General features: G+C 32.9%; 1 protein-coding gene across 1 annotated transcript in view; it reads left to right on the forward strand.

The window, feature by feature from the left end:
- Positions 1-25,820, forward strand: part of LOC125075742 (otoferlin-like) — a 79,704-nt gene that overhangs the window by 19,699 nt on the left and 34,185 nt on the right. Inside the window, exon 3 of the mRNA XM_047687444.1 lies at positions 4,040-4,228. Within this exon, the coding sequence (XP_047543400.1) occupies positions 4,040-4,228 (189 nt within the window). The remainder of the gene's footprint in view (positions 1-4,039; positions 4,229-25,820) is intronic.

Here is a 25,820-nt window from a genome sequence, read left to right on the forward strand (position 1 = left end):
GTACAAAAATTATAAAAATATATATAAGTTACTTCAAAATTGGAAAGAAAATAAAAAAAAGTTAACCAAAGAAAAAAAAACAACTTAAATTACTATTAACATTTACACGAAAGAACATTAAAAAAAAATTAACAATAAAAAAATGAATTGATACCAAAAAAGGGTTAAAAGAAACAAAAAAAAAAAGCTATATTACAATAAACATATATGACGTGTCCCAAATAGGTGTACCATTCAGCAATTAATAGGCGTGGACACCTAATGCTGGTTTTCAATGGTACCCTTTTTGATAACTACTGAATAAAATAATTAATAATAATTTGATAATTAGCTACGAAAAAAACGGATAAACTTGTACTCTTAATACATATAATATTCATGTATATAACGAACGAAATATACAAAAGAATTTTGTTTTCGATATTCGAAAGTAAACAATAATATTATTACATTGTTATGTTTGGGTATATCGAATATTTTATTTCAGTAAGTTATCAATTTCGCTTTGGAATTTGATATTGTATAATTATAATAATTTGCCGTTGTTCGTGAGTAATCAGTGTTAAAATGAACGTAGCCTCATGCAAGAGTGGATTCATTTAATTACGAAACGAACAAACTATTTTTAATTAGAATAGTCCTACTATAAATTTTAATTGTAATTATTGTGTGTTTATATATATCGGTAATTCTTAATTGATTGACATCACTATTTAGATTTTCGTATACATGGATATAATGTATATATTCCATAGCCATTAAAATCTAAGGCTTTGCACTAGTTTTCATTCATTCTTCTAATATAAAAAAAAATACCTGTGGCAATGCGGTACGTTCATAGCGAGCGCGATTCTTGTGGCTTGTGACGTCATAGGCTTCCTGGCACAAGATACAGCTTATTACTTTGTATGGAAGGTCTCATAATATAGATTCTTATTCAACTTACATTAATTGAAAAAAATTAAGCGACCATAAATTTAGTTATGCTAACATTTTAAATAACTTTTTATCCAACGATGAAATATCTTTTTGGTTTTTTTTTGTAAATTTTTAATCCCGTAATTATATTTTCTGATCAAGTATTACCATAAAAATAGCTCATTCAAAGATGAAACATAAATCCTTTCTAACACGTTTAAATTCGGGCAAGAACTACTAAACTGTTATTTAAAGACATTATTTTGTTTTTTCTTTTGTTTAATATCAACGTATAGTTCTCATGAAACAATTTAAAATTTAAAACATTCAGAATGAAAAAAAAATATTTTCCAACTCTACTAGAGTTTAAGCCATATTAAAGATTCTCTGAATCTTTAATATGGCTGTAATCTCTGTCGGCTTGAGCTCGGGATCGGGTTCGTTTATAATAATAAGATCCAATGTCAGAAAGCTTAATGACTTCAGAACGTAGTACATATTTACTTCATAAAAATCGCTAAACCTATATGAAGATAATTCTTGTGAAATTAATATTACTGAATGAATGCGGATAAATAAAACGTTACTCCACTGTGTGGACAATTCCTGCTATGAGCTGAATTATGACAATGATGAAAAATTATGTGTCATTTAAGGCAGCGTTCACCTTTGGATTTTATGGTTGACAGGAATATTAGTAATTTCTTAAAAAACCAGGAATTGATTTTTTTTTATTCACAACTTTGTCAACAAAGAGATTTCTTTGGGCGTTTTTAAGCCAAAAGTTGCTGCTACTCACTGTTTTCATTACTTGCGTAATGTAAATATAAATTTATGAGGGTAAGTCTGTTTAAAACCTAAATGCAAATTATACCAACTCCTGAGTATTTATTTTATGGAAATCAACATTTTTGGTATTTTCAATTAATTTTAACCGTCGTGACTTGACTACGATTCTGGAATAAACCGAACAATGCATTCTAAAACCGAGAAGAATTTGGCAAGCAATCAGGCTTGTCGCTCCAACAGAAACAATGAATAACCAAAATTGTTTTCTGGCTACATTTTTGAAAATATTTTTTACTTAAAACATATTTAAAAACACACTATTTTAATATTTTTTTTCTGGGAGTGGCTCATTTTGATTATAATAATGATTTAATGGTTATTATAAAATATTTTAATATATATAAAAATTGTAACTCGTATTTCAAAATATCTAAAGTAATTTTAAGGCGATATCTAAAGACAAGATAATTTAGGTCAATTTAAGTGCTAATGATAAAGCAACAGCAACAGCTGGTGTGACCGACTGTATGCGAAAGGCGGAGAACCGGGAGCGTCGGAGAGGCTAATTAAGCAGTTTATAATGATTGGCTGGCTATGACGATTATTTATTGGTGTTGTTGGTGGATTACTCATGCTAATTTTATTCATAATCACGGTAAAAAAACATAAACAAAAAAGAGAAAAATCGTTCAGTTCGTTAAAATTTCATTACTTCAATTTATAAAAAAAAAACCCGTAGTGAGTTTAGTTTGGTCGTCAAAAACGGAACTGTAAAGTTTTTCAGGAAAACCTATTAAGGCGGTCGCTAACTGAGGGCATTTAATGTATCCTAAATCCTACATCCTATTATATACTTTTTATAATTATAACAGATCATATTCGATCTTTATACAAGTAATGTGTAATGATTGAATTAGTTTGATATTTTAAAAATAACTGAATCGACTGCAGTAGTCTGTAAGAATTCACTTTGTATCTCACTCGTGAAAAGTTGGCAGCCGACTTACGGTGACACGCATTTTGATACATGTATCCTAAAAATGTTATAATTATTAAATATGTATAATAATACTTGCGATAGTCAAAGTGGCATATCATAGAGGGACATGTGACCCGTACAGACGATTTCTGAAAATCAAATATTATATTATATTATAACATTCAAAAGAGAATGCTTGTCAGTCAATAATCAGTAACGAACTAATGCTCTCAATGACGGACTTCCCTTACACGCAAACTTGTCAAACTCTGCGAAAAACTAATAACGATTAGTTCTGTGATTTTAGAATGGAATTTATTTTGGATTTATTTATTTACTTTGAAAATAAACATTTGGAAACTAAAAACTAATGAACTTTTGATATAAATTTTATAGTTCCTAAATATTAAGTTTAGTTTAGTCATCTTACAATTGTAAATCGTTATATATATTTTGCACTCGAGCAACTGCAACCTATATTTTCCTGTTTAAATCTCATATAACTCTAATAGCCACTAAAAATAAGAACAAAAAGTGTCCAGTAGTCCACCCTGAAATATTAAGAAACCAATGCCTAGTAATTTGAATCATTGTTAATAAATATTTTGAAACTGTAGCATTAGCATTAGCAGCTTGTAAATTTCCCACTGCTGGGCTAAAGGCCTCCTCTCCCTTGAGGAGAAGGTTTGGAGCATATTCCACCACGCTGCTCCAATACGGGTTGGTGGAATACACATGTGGCAGAATTTCGTTGAAATTAGACACATGCAGGTTTCCTCACGATGTTTTCCTTTACCGCCGAGCACGAGATGAATTATAAACACAAATTAAGCACATGAAAATTCAGTGGTGCCTGCCTGGGTTTGAATCCGAAATCATCGGTTAAGATTAACGCGTTCTAACCACTGGGCCATCTCGGCTCTTAATCATTAATAATTTGAAACTGTAAATATTTTTAATCATTACGGTTAACTCTATCTTATTATTGGATAAAGTTTTCGACATATGCCTTTAATTCTAACGTATCAGCTATGGACTTCTGAACAAGATTTGTCGTTAATGCCAACAGAAAACATTATTATTAACGGATCCTTTGTAACTATGTATGTCATTCCTAATGTTACTTATACCCCGAACCAATACCCAAGTTGCAGTCAACTTGAGAAGACTCTCGCCTCTGTAGCTCTTTGCAGTTTAGCTTGGTCGCATGACATTGAATTCTTCCATTTCTCCCATTGCTGGTAGGTTAAAACAGACCATGATAGTATAGACAATGAAGCAGTTTAAAAATATGATTTTCAGTTTTCTGATATTCAACATTTTCCATTCCATTAACACTTTATTTCTTTTCAGAAATTCGAATGGCCCGTTTCCACTCCCGTTACGGCGGGGGAAGTCCTCACCGTTACCCTGTTGATGCGGGTGCGGTTTGGTAGTTCTCGGAAGGTCGGTGTATATCGCCTCGGCTTGGATATCGTGGCCGCAGATGGACAGATCTCCGTGATTGATACTCTGCTCGATGACCGGAACCAAGCTGTACCAGTAAGTATTTTTAATAATATCAATATTAATATATTATTTTAGAGAGATGTGATTACAGACATATACTATTTTTAAACGACTTCAAAAAAAGGGGAGATTCCCAATTCAGTTACATATTTTTTCATGTTTGTTACCTCAAAAGTTTGTCATTTATGAACCGATAGATTTCTTTTGTTAGGGTATTATTCGCGTTTACATTACATAACATTAACAGCCTGTATATATGCCTGCATATTCCAACACGCTACTCCAATGCGATGGATACACATGTGGCAGAATTTCGTTGAAATTAGATACATGCAGGTTACCTCACAATTATTTCATTTACCGCCGAGCACGAGATGAATTATAAACAAAAATTTATTTCCGGCGCTATTTAAAATCTATATTTTTAAATATATATATATTATGTTTACTAACGCTTTTGGTGAAGACTTTGATCGTCGTAATTAAAAATTTATATCCTTATTGAAATATTTCATTGGTAAAAATCTCGTTTACACACATGAGGACTTACTCATTTGTTAATAATTCTACATACACAAAACCTCTCATAAATCATATCTCCATTAAAAACATCACAGACATACATAGAAATGATTTAAAAAAATAAATCTCTACTCAGTGTTTAATTAGAGAATTAAAGTTTGTAATTAATTAAAAGGGTATATATCGCAGCTGCAATTAAAAACTTTAAATATTTAGAATGTAGTATTGCATCCGCCTGTGTCTCAGACACTCAACATCGATCCTGCCCCCAAGCATCAATGTCTTTATTTTAGAGTTTCAGTATAAACGGTTAACGGGCGTGAATATCTGGCACACGTAATATAATAATATCTTATATTTCAATATTGTCGTGTTGAACTTAGACAATATTCCATATTAGCTATCGCTTGAATTGACTATTTGTCAGAAGCCTCAGAAGCCTTATGAACTAGATACTACCACGAGGCAGTTAAATCTTATATTATGTGTGTGAAATGAGAATTGAATACATACGTAACAGAAATAACGAGAGCAATTTTCTTTTCCCGGAAAAATTACTTAGAATAAGGGATTTAATATGTGATATTAAATCTCATATATGATTTTATCGCTTTTACTTTTATGGTACCGTAATCCAATCCAATAATAAAACATAACATAACATTGTACGGTAAATGTGGAGTCAGTTTCTTCGTCAGACTTTAAGAGTCTTTTTATCCGAATCTAAAGGCTGAAACAATTTGACCTTAGTCCTCAGTTAAAGTATTCACGGCTGTGTAGCGTTATTAATCTGAAGATATAATTAAATAACGCCCTTGAAATTGTTTTCAAGAGCTTCATGTGAATCATCAAACAAAAACGGCTCATTATGATAAAAACAAATATATTAAAAGGTCGTCATCGTTTACACTTGATGTCAACTGACAATGAAACGCAATCGTGTAATTGGTAAGGTTCGATATATTAATAACAGTATTGTCGATAAAGAGCAGATCGCGTGCATTGTGTTATGGGACAGTGACTAAAAGTCATGAAAGATCGTCAGAAATGTTCCAAATATGTCGTTGGAACATATTTAACCTAATCATTAGAAGCATTAAAATTTAACTTGGTGGTAGAGCTGTGTGAATGCTCGTTGGGTAGGTTCCGACCACTCATCATATATTCTACCACCAAACAACAATGGTTTTAAGGATCAGTGAAACAATGAAACAAAAATCACAAGGGACATATCTTAGGGACATATGTTTGTTTCCAAGGTTGGTGGCGTATTGGCGATGTATGGAATGGTTAATATTTCTTACAGTGCCATTGTCTATTGGCGGTGTTGACCACTTACCATCTGGCGGCCCATATACTCGTACGCCAACCTAAACCACAAAAAAAAACTATAAATCCCAGAACCAACATTTCTTCAATACAGATACCACATAAAGGTATTTTACAGGTATTAGGACTTCGTGAGTTGTAGGTCCGTCTGGTCTGATATAACAATAATTCTACCAAACAGTAATACTTTGTATAGCTGTGTACCAATTGAAGTGGGAGTAAGTCATTGTTATTACAGACACTTGGAGAATCATTTATTAGAAACCTCGACCGAATGTATTGGTGGAAAATCACATCAACAGCAAAGGTATTCCCAAGGTGAGTTCAGGTCAGTGAACTGTGGGCCTGCCTGACCTAAACCCACATAAGGGATTGCCGTAAATATTTGTCAAAACCTTTTTCTTGTAGTATCAGACCCCGAATAGGATAAGGGTTAGCAAATTATGACTAAAATTACACACTATTTGTAAGATTGTTTACCGAAGACTATTAAATAGAAATAGTAATTTCCCAAGAGTACACTATCTTGGCTCAATGTTAAATGCTCGTCAATAAAAATCCTCGTAAAACAATCTTATTATTTAAAGTAAGTCAAAACAATTTTATAACAATTCTTGGAGAGAGGTCACAATCACCTTATCATTTTTATTTATTAATAGGTATTGAAAGCAATTAATTTACTTAAAATTAGTTTCAGATAATCTCTTAATGATAATGTTTATGATGTCGTTCTGTCCGATTTCAGTAACAGCAGAAATTCTCAAGCGAGAATTTCTGGACCAACCACAGCGCACACAGTTTTCAAGCTGTGTTGAGTAATGAGGGGTAGTATCTTAAATAACGTACGTAGCAAAACATAAGACATCACATACTGAACATTGGTTTGAGAATCTAAAATAGATACGTGAATTTATATAATACGAATTTATATTTACGTCTATCTGGCTGTACTAATAAATTGATGTTTGTTTTATTATTTATTGAAATGTTTTACTAAAAAAATATTAAACCAAATACATAAAACTTATAGCGGACACATTTCGGAATAAATTATATTATAAAGGTAGTTTGTACATCGCAGTTTCATCGGTTTTAAAATAAATTAGATTATTGACGTGGATTTAACAAAATTAATTTTATTCTATAATTAAATGGACATTTAACATTCAATATATAAACTAAATCGTCTTGTTAGTTCGTGACAAGATTAATTCTTAGCTTACATATATTTAATTTCCTACGTGCCGCAAATATCTATAATACGAAAGCAGCTCTGACTGTTATCCCTTAACGCTGCAAAAGCACTGAACCGATTTAGATAAAATTTGGTAAGGATATGGATAGAGTTTAAGGCTGAAAACTTTTTTTATAATTTACCCCTCGTATCAATTTGGGCGATGACGTTATTACTGCTATAGCTAAAGTTTTATAAATTTCGCGCGAGTAAAGTCGCACGTGCCAGCTACACGTATTTTGATATTTCCATTAAGCACATTCACGGAAATATAACGAGAAGCGTGACAGCCTGTTTCATAAAGCCTTCATAGTAACCGTTATTAGTGAATTTCCTTGTTATAATAACTGTACTGATTATATTATTTTACAAATAATAACAATGCGATCGTAAGAACTGATTCAATAGAATCAACAATATATATTCGAAGCGTCCCTAGCGCAATGGTTTACGGGCCGTCTAGCGATGTAAAAGATCGCAGGATTGATCCTGACGCGTGGGGCTATTATCGTCCCCACTCCTGACATAAATGATAAGCTTCAAGGGAGTGGTCATTAGGCATATTAGTAATAGCTTAATTAATTTGGGTAATTGCTACTATTCTTTATCATTAACATATGTATGTTTATGTTATATGTAGTTGGTATGTTTTAACCATTCCTTACAACTCTATTGTGGCAACAACCTTAGCATTTAAGGTGCAATGACCTTTGAGCCTGTAGTTGCACTGGCTCATTCACAGTTCCTATACACAACAATATTGCTGACCTATCCAGACGGCGTTGCTCTATCACCAAGCCAACTGTAATTATTTATTTACGTGGGCTTAGCTACGATGAACATCTTATTATAATAAATGATGCACGCACACAGAACCAAAATTTAGAAATTAACTCATACTCGCTAATTGAAACTTCAATACACACTCATACATACACGTACGTAGAGAGGCACACATGAAAAGCTCCAGTAATAGCTTTCGCAACATGGCGGCTGATTTCAACTACTTCACAGGTGCAGCGTTGCCTTGTTTTTTATTTGCGTATGCCTTCGTTTTGCGAATTACTAACTAAACTAATCGAAATCAGCTGAAGTATGAAATACCAAGGATGTACATATTCAACTAGGTCCTAGGTAAATAAGAGTGTACGCGACCAAGGGGCTGTACTAAGGAGTACAGTGTGATTAACTTAAACACAAAGCGTCAGAAAGATTTTACGTTAAAACGTAAGAGCAAGATTCTACCGGTAGTAGAATCCTCAAAAAGAGTTACATTTATTTTATATAAATAAAAGTAACAGTAAGGTTGAAAACGATTACAACATTTTTTTTTTATGTCATCGGTTAGCGGACGAGCAAATGGACCACCTGATGGTAAGTGGTCACCACCGCCCATAGACAATGGCGTTGTAAGAAATATTAACCATTCCTTACATCACCAATGCGCCACCAACCTTGGGAACCAAGATGTTACGTCCCTTGTGCCAGTAGTTACCCTTTAAACCGGAACACAACAATACTGAGTTTAGTAGTACTGTTTTGCGGTAGAATATCCGATGAGTGGGTGGTACCTACCCAGACGGGCTTGCAGAAAGCCCTACCACCAAGTAAACATAAAATAATATATCTTTAACTTTTAAAAACATTTTACTTCACTCCAACAACTTTATCGATACAACTAAGTTGACTTTCGTAACGTTTCTCGAATCAAAATGCCGTTGCCGCCTCGAAAAAATAAAAATACGGGTCATATTCAGATTTGCTAGTTCTCTCCAAAAATATAAACCATTTCAGTGTGGATTAAATGCTGTCAATTTACAGTTTAAAATTCGTCAGGAAAATACAATTGTTATATTGAATAAAAAACCCAATGTTTCAACGGGGAAAAATATAAAAATAAAACCGAGATTTAAATACAGTTTAAAGTAAAAAAGGATACGATTGTGTTTTTTTTTTAAATATTTTCTATAAAACAATGTGATGTAAATTTCTTTCAAATTTCCTTGTCTATTGCTATTATATAATATTATACTTGTATATGTCTTATTATATAAGCTGAGCCTATTTTTATGCACATCTACGGCGTACTGCCTTTTTTAAGATAGCGGCGGCCATTCTTAAGAGAGAATAGCGAAGGACATGTTATCGTGTGTATCAAGTACATTCTCTTAATTTGAGAGGACAGAACGATCGGAGAGTCTTCAGGCGCAGGAGGATTTCATGTGCTCTCCGGAGTTTGACAGTGTAAACACTGGTAACTTTTGCAATAACTTATTAACGGCCCAATCGGCCCTAACTTACTAACATATCTCAGGTAAATGAGAGATATATTTATACTAACTAAAATCTACTACTACTATACTATTTTACTACAGTATTATAAACAGCGATGTTTACCTTCATGTTGTGTACTCGTCTTCTTGAAAACCAACTTATCGTGAAATTAGGTTGATTTAAGCACTAACTAGAATGATTTATGGATATGACCTAGTTAACTAGACTGTACGTATATAAAAGACTATACAAAATTCAAATATATTTATTCAACATAGGTTTATTACACTTTTTTATTGATTGTCAAAATTCTACCACATTGTATGGTTAGAAAAGACGCACTTCAGACCTGAGAAGATCCTCAGCCGGATATTTGCTTTTTTTATCAGATATCTGGATTATAATTTTAAATTACTCCTTTTTGGAATGGCTTGAATGCGATCGTTTCATTCCCAAGGTATGCTGTCGTCTATTAAGTCGTTAATGTTATATATATCATATGGTATATAACCTTTAGCACCCAAACGTTTTTTAATGGTTTTTTCGAACCAAACAATAGAATAATTTGGGATCCTAATGTAAAAGCGTATTGCCTCACAAAAGAATTACAATCCTGTGTAGTCGGGTAACAGGAGTCACGTGTTTATGCTGTTTCCTTGTATCAATATTGTGCAAATCACAATTTATATAAAGTTTATTTATATTTTGACGAACATACATACATAACAATATATAATATGTATTGAGGGGCTACGGTCAATATTTCTATTACCCTACATTTACTCCTTAGTAAATATTGACTTCTAACACTAAAATTATTTAATTATATACTCTTACCCTTGGCGTAATAATATATCGTAGTCGAAATATTTAATGGGTTGAGATCCAACAGGGCTCGTTTAACGTTTAGCGTATTATATATTTAGTTATTTGTATGCCAAATGTTATACGAGGATTTATAGCTCCATTTTATACATCTCACTAGGAAATATACTGAGCTTCGCAGAGTTACTATGGTATGATGTATGACACGTGTCTATTATAGGCGTTATGGTTCAGTGGCTGCATGTGCTTGTTAAGCAAAGTATATGGATACAAAACTGGTTTTAGGTTTTTCCCAGCAAAAGGATACTTTATCATTTTTATTCAAAGGTGGCAATTAGTCCATAAAATGAAAAATTTAATATATATTGTTCGTATAGATTGTAGGGCTTTGTAACCACTTTCGTGGGTACCGTCTAAAACACATATTCCACAGCCAAACAGCAATACTTATAAACAAGGCAGTGTAACTACAGGCACAAGACATAACACCTTAATTTCAAAGGTTGGGCGCAGTAATATTTCTTACAGCACCAAGGTCACTGGACGGCGTTGACCACTTACCATCAGTTGGCCTATTTGCACGTCCAACTACAACTACATAAAAAAAAAAAATACATTACAATTATATGTATTATGTCATTTTATTATATCGTATATAAATTTCAATTGGAGAAATATTGAATATGAAAAAAGCAAACTACAAATAACAATATTCATTTTGATGTTTCCCAACGGAAAATCTCCGTTAATTAATCTAATCTTGTACGTAACAATTCCAATTATCTGTAACCATTATAATTAGCCCCGTGACCGTTAACTAAGAGTAATTGCCGACGAAGATTTTTAAATCACTACGAGAATAGAGATGATGATGACTTGTTATAAGAAACGTTCGTCCAATCGTAAGCCAGACTCTGTAAATTGAGACTGTATATTTATCGAATTTCCGATGTTTGTAAAGCCTCTTAAATTTGTAAAAAATCCGATATCATTCTCATTGCACTGATTGAATACTAATGGAATTATTCCAGATATGTATTTCAACTCAATCGATTGAACGATACATTTTTAATTTCATCTTGTATATGACAGAAATTCAGGCTAATGTAATGCCTTTTTTATTAAAATAGGATGTCTTTAGAATCTTAAATAACTAGCCGTTTCCAAACACGTTATACTCGTTCGACGGACGAATTTCATCCTCGCGTGTATCAACAATTTATGAGCTGTTGTGTTGGGCGACGTTAAGGCTTAGAATTGTTTCATTTTTATTCAGAAAAGCAATCCATCACATACCTAAGTGTCATTCCATATCCCGAATTTAATCACTCAGGCAGACAATTCTGACTGAGCGGGGTGACTGTAAGACATTGTACCTGTTTTGCCGGTTTTTTTAAAAACGAAAATTTCGAATGAGTTTAATTTTTAACACACATTCAATAAATAAAGCCTCAAGTGCTTCTTTGAATTCTGTACTTCTTGAATGTTATTACGAATAACCGGAGACGACTGGTTTTAATTACTAAGACCAAAGAGATTTTATATTTACAAAAAGGTTAGCCGGCTAACCAATTTTTTCTTTGTTAGAGAAAATATACGTTAAATTATATTTCACGTAAAGTATATTTAATATTTATATTTTAAAATGAATGTGCACAAACACTTATTGTATTTTTCAGTGTTATCTCAAAGACACAAAAGAGTCCCCTAACAATTGTCAATTTCTCGTATATTAATCTCTCGGGCTCTTGTACTCTTGGTACGAGCATTTTAATAAAGAGAAATGGAACGACTATAATAATAGTACAGCTGGAATAAATATTTTAAGTATTAACAACAATGAAATATTTTAGTAGAAAGTCATAATTTCTAACGCGCGTTCAGCCTTATCCTAAGTATAAGAAGTCCCAAATAAAGATTCGTTATAGCCCTTCTGGAGCGTAACATCAATGGTCCAAGATTTAACCATTATCGGAGAGATTTTTTTGCAATGATTTTTTTTACCTGAATTAAGAAGGGCCTGCATGCCGTCACTAGCTTTCCCTAAGGCCTTGGCTTTGCCAGGATGCAAGCACTATTTATCCCCCTATCTCAAGTAACATCTGCATCTTTGTTTCTTTGTCTTGGCGTGCAATAAAGTGATTTTTTATTAACATCAGAATGCTTATGTGAGTACGAATAATAGCGTGACACAATATGAAACTATTCCGTAATTCTCATTCAAATGCGCTAGGGGACGCTGAACTAGACTTGGTTCTAAATGTATTTAAGTTGTAAACGCCATTTAGTATACCAACAATCTGAGTCCTTACTTTGTAAGTTAACCGTAAATCATGTAAACATATTGTAGCATTTATTGTGTGTTAGTGTGTTTGTGTGAGTGGCTTCGTCAGTGTCATGTACATGCTGTTGTATTTGAACAGTTCATTTAAATTAGCAGCATGTATTATATTTGAAAAATACTTCCCTATTTTCTTTATGGATCTGAAAGTAGTGGTACCCACAATTTAAAAGTCATGAGGTTAAGTTGTTAAGTTCTAATTCAAACTGTACTAGAAAGTACTTTGGAATACAAAATTCTGAGTGACTAGCTGGTCTCGTCGACTGCAGCGGCGTCTAATATATTTTTCCAAAACCCGAAAGGCAAATAAATCCCGTTATTTATGCCTTCATTATCTATCCATCTATTCAGGTCTTAGGCTATTTTATGTCGAACTTTAGTGCGACCGGTGCATTGGTTTCTTCGATATGAGGTAACATAGAGTTGCTTTCACACCTATAATATCATTCAGTGGATTATTAGTCTGTAAAATAACTAGGGCGACGATATCTACGTTATTTATCATTACTCGTCAACGAATATTAAATAAATGGTTTAACTAATGTTTTATCATGGAAACAAAGTTGAAACGTTGTGTTAAGTCTTGATTAAGTGATATCGGTTCGCTTACACCGCCTCACAAAAGCAAACAAAACATTGCGTGGAGTAAAGTCGTTTATCTAATATAAGTGTATGAGTGCTCTACTATGTCATAATTACTGTATCCATGATGTGTATTTATGTGTGTGTCACACACACTAGTACGTGATAATTTATACAGCAAGTTAGGTTGTAACCCAGGAAACAGGTTCAATATAATTTTATTTTTAAATGAGGATGTTGAATTTTGTATAAACAGTCTTGAGCATCTAAAAAAATTGTTATGGATTGAAAATCGTCTATCTCAAGACATACATTTAAGATTTTATTGTTTCTATGTCATTTTATAGGATTAACTTTCGGTTGTGGAGTAATCAGCACAATTGGAAGAATTCCTAGTGGACATTGATCCTATGCCTTTATTGAAAGATATATTATAGCTCCGATAAAAATTATATCGTTATGCATTTAGGTTGATTAAAATTCGGTTTTGATGTACAAGATTTTGGGATGCAGTGTATTTTTTTAAATCGGAATTTCGAATACATATTTGGCCATTTGGCTACAGTATTATATTAGCTAAGATATTATCTGATAGGAAATATCTTACTGCATTTGAATCAAGAGCTCGCCGATATGCCACCTCTCCGCTCTCCTCAACTCTGCGTGGGCGTGGCGCGTATAGTTTGTACGCCATTACCATATATTAAGCTGAACTACAAAACTCCATATTTCAATTTATATATTTTACTCCGTATTTAATTATTTCATTTTATTATAAATTATTTCAATAAACATCATTGTCAAGAATCAAATGTGCTGACAGTGACTATTTTTTATGAGTATGTTTAATATTCCGCATCAAGTTTATTAACAAAGAAAATTTTGAAGCGAATTTCATCCCATTGCGTATAGGGCTGAACAAATACTTTACTAAGTAAACAAAAACTGTAATTCGTTACAATTGAACATATATTTGAAAACACGTAACGATAAATTTTTCATACAATAAAAATACCGCTAAGCGTTATTTTTATAAATCATTATTTTTTTAATTAACTAATGCAGGGTTTTCCTGCTATGTGCGTGCTTTCGTTAACGCTAAAGTTAATTTCGATGCTAGAATTAGTTTCAGAATCGTATAAATGTATTAATGGAAGGATATGATAATTATGATATTAATATAAATTACTAATGTTTTCTTATTTATTCTTAGAATCACTTACAAAAATGACAAATGAATAAAATATTTATATTTATAGGCAAACACAACATGTTAAATATTACGAAATTAAAAAATATGTTGCGTTAAAATAATAATAGCTTTAAAAATAAATATAATTAATTAACATTATCGTCACAAATTAACATTTACAGATTGTGGAAAATGTCAAAATTTATTTTATTTTACCGAAAGAATTACACGGGAAGCGGTCAAAATGTAATTAAACAATTTAAGTTTGTCTGTTAATATTTTAATAGCGCAACTAACATGTACGGTACCAGTCTACACAGGTACACCCCCCAAATATTCGCAATATCTAAAATGGCTTCAGAGAGTATTATTTTAACTCACAAGACTCTAATAATTTATTAATAAGAAACCTCAATCCGTTGGTCTTCGACTGAAGTACTTGAATTATTTTTAAAAGTAATGCTCATACTTCTTTACGTGATTATTAAATCAGGTAGAAATCTTAGCGAGGAATTAAGTATTTTTTTGTTCAGATCCTAATATCAGTCAGTATAATTAATATAGGTCACATGTATGTCAGTCTGAACGCAATAAACATAAAAACGATTGAACAGATTTTCATATGGTTTTCATTTAGAGAAGGAGTGATTCGTGAGGAAAGTTTAAGTGATTCATTGATTGGTATAACAAAGTGGTAGATCGATGAATCAATAGGCAAGTTTATCGCTTCTGTATTGTATTGAATAAAGATTTCAACTTTGACTTTGATTCATTAGAGTTTGTGTAAATTGACTGAAATATATCGACGATTGTTGAAGGAATTGGAAAAAAATATCCCGAATGGAAGTACCAGTATTACGATATGAAAGTTTTATTTAGACCCTTATTCTACCCGAACGAAGATCGGGCGAATGGGTAATTTAATATATTTATAAGCCTAGTTTGTCTCTCGTTTTGAATAGTAATCGTTTCGTTCAACGATAGGCTTTTTATGTTCCCTTTGAAAATAAGCTGTGATATTTTTAAACACAAGCAACGGGTGTTTAGACCTTTCTTTCTTACGCAATCAATTCCACGTATAAAAAAAGAAGACTCAACATCAAGTAAGCTATATTGCTTTACTGTATATCGCTACATATTTACAGGAATATAATAATTAAATAATTTGATAAGTATTCGGGAGTTATTTGGATATTTGAAGATATTAAGTAAATAAAGGACACCACTATTAGACATCCCCCTCCCCCCCTATTTCAAGCACTTGTTGCGTCAAGCGTCTCACCATCTGGTCTTGGCGAACTGCCAAGTCTTGGAAGTTAATCAAATTAGCGCTCTGTTTTATTAAGCTATCTTGGCTTCATAATACATTTATGTGCTGGAATGGCAAAGTGTCACAAGTAATATTATTAATTTGAGTTGTTGTTTGAAAATACAGCAGTAGTTGCTTTATTTTAGATTGCAATTACGACATTATGCTTTGGGGTATTATCATACTACAAAAAAGAGCTGGCCGGTCAATTTACAATTGGAGTTCGAGACTACGAAGAAACCGTGACAATCATTGTATAGACACGGGGGGAAGGTAACTACTAACACCTATTTCCGACTTCGCAAAGTTAAAACATCCATCTTGGGGCACGGGATTCGTTACTGTGATAAGATTCCATAGTTATATTGTAATTGTTTATCTATATTGCTATCATACAGCTGACAGCATGTTTATCGAAACAACATAAAAAATGAACTGTTATTAATGAGAGTTCGTCTGGGTAACTTTAAAGTGATAAAATCATCTCATCGTAAAGATCTAGATCATTGAACAGAAAATACTTAGCAATAAACTTTAATATATTAATATAAAAATATACGAGATTTTTCTTCCGACTGATTTCCATGATAGAGGCCAACGTAACTTGCCAACTGAGCTGGAGATATTATACTAGTATAGAGCATGAGTCTTCTTCTTCTTCATAATCAGTTTCAGGATCAGAACTGATGGCTTAACGTGCTTTGTAGAATTGTAAGCACTTTAAGCTTCCAAACTACGGATAATATCCTGAATTTGGAATCAGAATCTTATGATCCACAGCTAAATAGTATTACGGTACCGACCACGTCTCCTTTTGTAAAAGTTTTGGAGTTTATGCCACAGCTTTGTTCCATTGCGGAAATTCTTAAAAATGATTTAAGCGTAGCTTCTCAACGAGAGCTTCTTAAAGAGATGATTATACTTTCTTATTATATCATATTTTGCAAAACAGTTAAAATTACATTAGTTATTATTATTATTCTCCTTAAAAAAAAACCTTCGAACATATTGTTTTAAACATTCACGTAACAAAACATATCTCAATATTTGCGTGTCCGGCCACATCAAAAAACACCTTCGTTCCTTCGTGACTGCACGAAGTTTGTTACTATATTAAGCTGTATATAATTTTAATTATCATTTAATCTATTCTAGAAGCTGTACCGATTCATTAAAGTTCATATTTGCGTGAATACAAATCGTCCTATGTGTAGTTTTATTCGTAGGAGTTCAACTAGCAATAATACCCTTAGTGGGCATACTATTTTCACATTAATTATTCCAGCTTTCATGATGAACTATGAATTTTAAATTAGAACCTTATTGTTGAAAAGTAACGCTACTGCGACCTGAACGAATGATGGGCATTCATTCATTTTCATTCACTCGCACAATACATGATGTATATCTGAATTTTGTTATAAATTGAAAATGATAAATTCCTTTGAATGGTAGGAATTAGTTCATTTGTGTTAATTGTGTGGCCTAGATATGTGCAGTAAGTATTATTATTTTTGATAATATTTAATTTAAGAGCGTATCACTTCTTTTTATTGATCTAAAACGTCGTAAATACCTGTAGCAGTGTATCACACTGCATCTGTCTGTGTATTTTGGATTACTTTGTTCTTATGAATATGCTGATGGTGTTTCAAATAAATAATATCTTGAAACATTGGATTGATAACGTTAAAACTACAACATTAATGCAAAGGACAGTGTGATGTATATCCTCACGGTGAGGGCAGCCATTCTCAACAGACAAACTAAATAGGATGGATTATACCGAAATGTGTGTGCGAACATTGGTCCACATTTATTCTCAGAGTCCGACGGGACGACAATACTCTGGTGACTACTGAGATATTTTATATTAGAATACGAATAGATAAAATAGAATAAAATTTTATTTTAAGATCCAAGACTATGAGACTTTTTGAATAATATATTCAAATGCTTATTTCATTTTTTATAAAAATAATATGTTTTATTTATAAAATTTATTATTAAACTCTATAAGAATCTGATAAATACACATCATTAGACCAAACGTAAGAAGTCCTTGGGATTAAGTAGTTTCTTGTTGATACTGAAAGGGAACCTTAGGAGCTCATTTCAACAGGACTAACGTGCAGCCGTTTCTTTCACCTGACCTTGATAATGTACGTGAAAACACATAGCCTACCTTCATTATAATTGTGATTTTGGTTATCTATTCACTAAACCATATATATTTCTGATTTTGAAATAAATTTGATAAGATAAAAATATATTTTGGTTCCGTATTACAATAACTATTAAGATCAATCCTTGCAGGGTTATTCTTAAAAGTAGGTCAAAAGTTTCAATTCCCACAAACCTATTTAAAGTCTGTGTTAATGAAATTTTATATCAGATACAAATAGAATCCCGATGGAGCCTTGAGTCGGACGTCTTCTTAATAATATTTATCAGATACTAAAGTCACTCACAATGAAGTTACCATGAGTCCCGGGAGAAAACTGGCGTATCCGTTCTAATATTTGAAGCGTAAAATTGAATTTTAAAGTTTAAATATTCCATTTCTTTGGTCGTCCTTCGAGTGGTTAAAAAGTTTTAAACGAGACGTCGATAGAAGAAGCCTTATCGGGATCATGTTAAATATTTAAGGTATTATCTGACAAAGCGGAGTGCGAATGCCATAATATAAGAAGGAATTTATGTACAACGACCACATCTCTGACAAAGGGATTGTAGCTCAAAGAATCTTCATAAAGGATACCGTTATAAATTATACGTATTTATGGCAACTCGTAGCATATGGATGATACAACCTTTCGCGTTGCCACCAATATTTGTAATATAATTTAAACGGAGATTTGATGTTTTCGCAAATATGTTATGATAGCAACGTTTCTTTGTGTAACGTTTAAGTGAAACATTTTGACGCGGAATGGTTTCACTTCTTCCACGAAGTTGTGCTCATTTGATGTATTTTCTCACATGGCAATATTCTTTCTTTTAATTAGCCGGTTTAAATCCGATCAAACATTTTTAAAAAGATTTTCATGTGCTTATAATTGTCCTCATCTTTCATCCTATAAAAGTATATTCAAACCACTCAATGAATTATTAGCCTCAAATCTCCTCATGAGGAAACAAAGTGTGTATCAGCAAGGAAAAAATATATATTCTGCTAGGGATACTTAGTTGGATCTCTTTTAAAATTGTGAAACTCATAAAACCGTTGATAAAACCTTACCTGGATTAGTAATATTATGGATTATATGGATCTGGTCTTATCCCAAAGACTTCTAGCAGACTTTTTTTCTGCATAAATCGCTTCCACGACCTCAACGTTGTCAACAGGTATCCTGATTACACACGCTTGCGAGAAATTGTATAAGTAAGTCTAGAGATACTCTGTTGAATATTTATTGGCCATAAGCCAAGACACTTGTTGCAGAAAAAGGGTTTACTTATAACTTATCAGGATTATGCTAAAATGTACTTAAATATTTTTATATCGTATATATCTATCCAACAAGTACTTTGTAATCTGGATGTATTATTTTAAAAGAACTGTTCATTGTAACCAACTTGAGCACACCTATTGATTTCTCCAACATAATTTTTTCAAAGATAAATATAACAGAGTGCTCCAATTTAAATTAACTGTATGTACTATATAGACAAGGTTGATGACTGCATTGGTGCGGATCATATGCAAACAGTTGTGCGCTCCTCTGTATGAACTAGGGGTTACTGCTCCGATTTCCTATGATTCCCGCTACAGTTCACGCAGCACAATCAGGTTCAGCCATTTACTCAGTCACCAAAAAAAACGCCAATAAGCTTGTCTTAGTTGTAAACCGCTCCAGTCTTATTCTCGATCGGCTGAGAAATTAATTTGATTACATATGCAATTAATAATTTACGATTCTGAAGAATTAATTAATCCCAGTACAGTTTACAATTAACAGACTGAAATTAATATTATTAATTATTTATGTCATGTTTGATAATTGGTGGGTAAATTATTATCTAATTGATTCAATCAAACAAGTTCCTTGTCGTTATCTGACATAGATCCTGACTAATGTCAGAGAATCAAAGGGCCTGACCTGCAGCGGAAAATGCTGAAGCAAACTCAAACTCAAACTCAAATTCCTTTATTCAATATAGAAGTATTACACTTTCTTATTGATTGTCAAGTTAAACACTACCACCGGTTCGGAAAAGAAAACACCCTGACCTGAGAAGAACCGGCGAAAGAAACTCAGCGGGACTTTTTTTTTTTTTTTACGTCAAATTAATTATATACATAATTATATATGAGTAGAAACAGCCAGGAGGCGATCGTTTCATTCCCAAGGTGTGCTATCAAACATAAACTCACTAATTGTATAGTAACCTTTCGCACACAAGCGTTCCTTAACAATTTTTTTAAATTTCGCAACAGAAGCATTTTGAACGCTTTCTGGGATCCTGTTGTAGAAGCGTATACATTGCCCCACAAAAGAGTTACTGACTCTATGCAGTCGAGTAACAGGAGTAACAAGATTGTGTTTGTTCCTTGTACCAACGTTATGAGAATCACATTTTCTCATAAAAACATTAATATTTTTCCGTACATACAAAACATTACAGAATATATATTGAGAAGCAACAGTCAATATCTTAATTTCTTTAAATTTATACCTCAAAGATTCCTTGGCTCCCAGGTTATAGATTGCGCGAATAGCCCTCTTCTGCAGCACAAATATAGTATGGATAGCGGCTGCGTTACCCCAAAGCATAATACCGTACGACATTATACTGTGAAAGTAACTGAAATAAACTAGGCGAGCCGTATCAACATCGGTAAATAATCTAATTTTTTTGACCGCAAATGCCGCAGAACTCAGTCTACCCGCCAATCCGTTTATATGGGGGAGCCACTGTAATTTGGCATCAAGAGTAAGGCCAAGAAATTCAGTTGTTTCAACTGGATCCATCGATTCCCCATTGATAAGTACATCGGGTTTTACATTTTGCACGTTTGGTGTGCTAAATTTTACAATTTTAGTTTTTTTATTATTCAGCCTAAGATTATTTACGCTAAACCAGTGTACTATATCAGACATAGCATTGTTTACATCGTCATACTGTACCTGTTTCCTATTAATTTTAAAAACCAAAGAGGTATCATCAGCAAACAATACTATATCATGTTTGTTCCCAACAAGAAAGGGCAAGTCATTAATATATATGAGGAATAGAAAAGGTCCAAGAATTGATCCTTGTGGGACCCCCATACCAACTAAGACCCCAGGAGACCTTGTCCCTTTAACGTCAACCCTCTGAATTCTATTGTTAAGATAAGAAGTCAGAAGGTCGAGTGCACATTCTCTAATTCCATAGTGATATAGTTTCCTGACCAGAGTTTCATGTTGAACACAAGTTGAAGCGAACAAACGATCCGAAATTTCGGTCCTGTTTCAAATTTATATATTCATGCCGTTCCATTTGAAAGCTGGGAGTAAAAATGCAAACACCTCTAAAATAAAACAGAACTGAGTTCATTTTGAACAAAAGAATCGAAATTGTGATTCAAAGATAAAATTGCTGCAAAAATTGTTGCCAACATTAATTGCGGCTATGAAATGCACTGACAGTATTTTAAATTTCGATTTGTTTATATTCATATGAAACACTCACAAGTAATTTTTTCTGAGTAAATTTTCAGTTATGACAGGATTTGGCTGGGTAAAAAATAAGTAGGAAAAAACTAATTAATGACTGTTTTCAAAACTTAAATGTACCAGCTAAACGAATTTATGAATTTGAATTTGGAATTCTTAACCAAAGAGGAGATATTTCAGATCAAAGTGGTCAGTACGACAAAACGCTAATCTCATATGTACGGACGGAGATTTTTTTTTTTGTGTTTGAACACGCATTCGCATTCTCAGTAAGTAGTTTTATTTGATACCCATGTTATAGGCAAGGACTAAAAACTTACCCCGCTATATCGGTTTACAGTAACTTCACTATATTTGACTTATTCTCAAGAAACCCTTACATTTGATACCCATATTGTAGGAATGAATTTAAAAAATATCCGCCATCTTGGGTGTTCCGCCGTGCACGTGGATTTGGAATCACGTTACACAGTAGTGTGCTGCTTGCTGTTAAATACCAATGCATTGTCATCATCACATACTTACATTGCAAGTTTGTAAAATTTGTATAACGAATAATATTGAAAGTCACAAATGCCAGTCGGAAAAGTATATAGCTTGAAACGCTAACCATGACAAGACATGATACGAATTATGAAAATTAAAAAAAAAAATGTCTCTTTAAATTGGACACCGCGCATGTACCAAAAAACCGGCGAGGTTTTGACCAAAGTTAATTAACAACTAGAAATAAGTTTATGAGAACACGAAAACTTTGAGAAATCTCCGACGAGAAATATAAGGAGAATAATATGTTTTCTCCCTTTAATTATATCTTAAAAACATTTTCTTGATATAAAAGTTAATAATGTGATAAAAAAAGTAATTTATGTCCTTAATATTATTAAAAATAAAAATATCGTCGCTTTGCAAAGAATTTGCTAGACACGAAGAAAATGTTTTAACTTATAATTACTACTACTACGATACGACTACGATTCTCTATGACGGGTTTAATGTTAAAATTGAACATATAATTTATTCAACAGAAATAATATCAAGCCCCAGGCAATCTATACTAATATGTTTTATTAAAGTTTATAATGAACTTTGAAATGTAAAATATTATTTCACAATTATTGTGTTTCAATTCCGTACACATGCGGGAAACAAAAGATGAATATCAATTGGAATCTAAATTGGTAAAACATGAAACATGAATTTACATAATAATTTTTGCCATTCGACGGGGAGCTCTCACCGTCCCCCGCAATTATTATTTGTAACGAAGATATTTTTAATTTACATATTTATACTTATTTAAACCGAGATGGCCTAGTGGTTAGAACGCGTGCATCTTAACTAAAGACGCCACTGAATTTTCATGTGCTTAATTTGTGTTTATAATTCATCTCGTGCTCGGCGGTGAAGGAAAACATCGTGAGGAAACCTGCATGTGTCTAATTTCAACGAAATTCTGCCACATGTGTATTCCACCAATCCGCATTGGAGCAGCGTGGTGGAATATGCTCCAAACCTTCTCCTCAAGGAAGAGGAGGCCTTTAGCCCAGCAGTGGAAAATTTACAGGCTGCTAATGCTAAAAAAAATATTTAAGCTCTCATTGTAATAATTTGTTTTCTAGTACAACAGAACAGTTCGATATTCGATCGCCTATATAGTTAGGTCCATAAATAGTCTCTGTGATAAATCAAATGCAATATTTTATAATATTTTTTATCCAAAAATTGACAAGTATTCGTGAAATACACCGTCCCTTGTTCTCACTGCGCCGCCGCGCAACGATGGTATCGAAGCAAATATATATTGTTACTGTTGGAGCAGAAAGACGTATATAAGTTCCAAAATAAAACATAGCTCCATAATTGAGTTGAGTAGCTAAGTGGATAGAATATATTGTGAAGCTTAATTGAAAATGACGGGTTCAAACCCCGATAAGGACAACATTACTGAGCATTAGTGTGAGGGAAAATTCTATGATAGCCCTTCTTTGGATAGATGCCATTCACTTATCGCGACAAACAGCAATAATCAGTATTGTTGTGTTCCGGGTGGAAGGGTTAATGAGCCAATGTAATGCAACAATACAGGCGGCGCAAGGGACAAATCCTCTTATTTCCTATGGTTGGAAGCGCGTTTGCGATGCACGATATGATTAATATATCTTACGGTGCCGATATATATGGACGGTGGTGATCTACAATCGGGTGGTAAAATTGAACGTCTACCTTTATTATAAAAAAAAAAAAAAACATAAAGGACGAGTAGATTAGCATCTACAGAAGATTTGTGCGTTCAAACTCCAAACAAAAATAATCTCTGTTTTGTAATATTATTATTAAATTATTATGTACTAAATCTGATATGAAACACAATTTTTTTTAACAGTCTTGGCTTATCCGTTAGGCACTGTCTGTGTAGAGGCGAAAGTCAGGCGAAAGATTGGGAAATAAGAATTTAAAATTAATTATAAATATTTATCATTTTTTAATTCATTGATGCCTTCTTGAAAAACATCGTAGTTATAAATATAATTACTGTAAAAAATAATTTTATAGGAAGTCGGAAAAATAAAAGAAACACCGAGACGTGCAATGCCTAGAATCCCCGGCTCACTTAATCTAGCTCTATATCATTATTTTTTATGTAGCGGTTATACAAATAAAATGTATAATGTTCGAGTTACAACCAGTTTTCACGGCAAACAGCATTTTAAACGAGATGTTCTCCCAGGAGTCCCGAATTATTCAGATACTCTAGTTTCACGCCCTACACTTGCCAATTAAATAATTAATTGCCAGACTCCGCATTACGTAGGAACAAATATTGTTCTCGAAAGCTAACGTTATACCCAGGTTATATAAATCTTAAACAATATCGCTGGTTCGATTCCGGACAAGGGCTGAATTTAATACTTGCTAATTTTATGTTTAAAATTGATCTTCAGCTCAGCGACAAGATAAATTGTTAAGACGTTAAGCCACCTACATGTGTTTATCCGACAATGACAGTTTATGTATCTTCAACGAGGCAGCAGTTGAGCTCAAAGCCTCATTCTTACCCCTTTCTCTCGTTGGTTGAATTTTATTATTTTCACTGCTTATTATTAGGCCTAGGAATTTTGCAAATACTGGTATCAATCGTCTGATAGACAAACATATTTCGTTATTTTATCGATAAAAATTTTGGCGTTGGTCTTGCTCCAGAACTCTGGTCGTTTATGATTTGTTCATCGGATTATGAGAGTGCTGGAACGAAATGTGCACTGGAAATGCACTTATGCAGTGCAAACTATTACAGGTACCTCTCTTGAGAATGGCAATCGTGAATTAAAATCAAACAAGAGGACATTTTTGAACAAAAATTTAGGCCTTTATATATTAGTTGGACATTTATTTATCCATTATAATTTCCAACTGTCACAGTCCAGGACATTAAATGGATTTTGTAACCAACCGTAGTTATAAATAAGCTTTGACGTATTTAGCAATAGAACTCCATTTGCAGTAGTTAAGAAACAGATAATACGATCAGTGCTGAATGTGGACGACTGCAAACATTCTGCGAAATGAAATGTACAATACTGACAGGTGAAGAGACTTACAGTAATTCTGACGTGTTCACGTAATTAAGATTGGCGTAGAGCATAGGCGAGCACTAAGAACGTAATCACCAAGTGAGTTTAAATAAAGAGTATACGAGTTCGTTATTTGAATAAGGAACAGTGAAAATAACAGTTAACGCTTTTGTTTAAAATTATTAAAATAGTTGTGGGGTTTTGTAGATAAGATATCTCTTAAAAGAAGAGAACAGTAAATAGATTTTTTTATGGAAGTCATGTTCAACATTCATTATCAAGAAGTATAATAAATATAAATTTGATACAAAACTCGATTCTTTGTTTACAGATTAGGTTTGGATTACGTCCTGGTTTAATGGTGATTTCATTCAGTTATTTTTTTAAGCCTGGTTAGTCCACAATCTTTTGCCGTTTTCATTTGAAAGTACATATTTCGGCTCTCGTGAATTTTCCGTACTGTATTTTAACGTTACAGGCTTTGACTAGTCAGTGACCCAATTCCTGATAAGCCGAAATTACAAAACCGACAAAAAAAAAAATGTTATTCAAAACTAATATGACTGTTATCATGTTAGTTAAAAACTATCGAAATTAATGAAAATTCTTTACGTAGAGGCGAAGACAAGACAGTTCAGTAGCTTCTCCTTTAGTTTCGAGTTTTTTTTTTGTTCGGTTGATATTGACGAGCTTTAGTACCTTCTGGACAGTAACAGTAGAAAAAATGTTCTAAGCGAAAAAAATCATGCTAATATTCTCAAATGGTAACGATTCGACTT

Source organism: Vanessa atalanta, chromosome Z (assembly GCF_905147765.1).
Source record: "Vanessa atalanta chromosome Z, ilVanAtal1.2, whole genome shotgun sequence".
NCBI lineage: Eukaryota > Metazoa > Arthropoda > Insecta > Lepidoptera > Nymphalidae > Vanessa > Vanessa atalanta.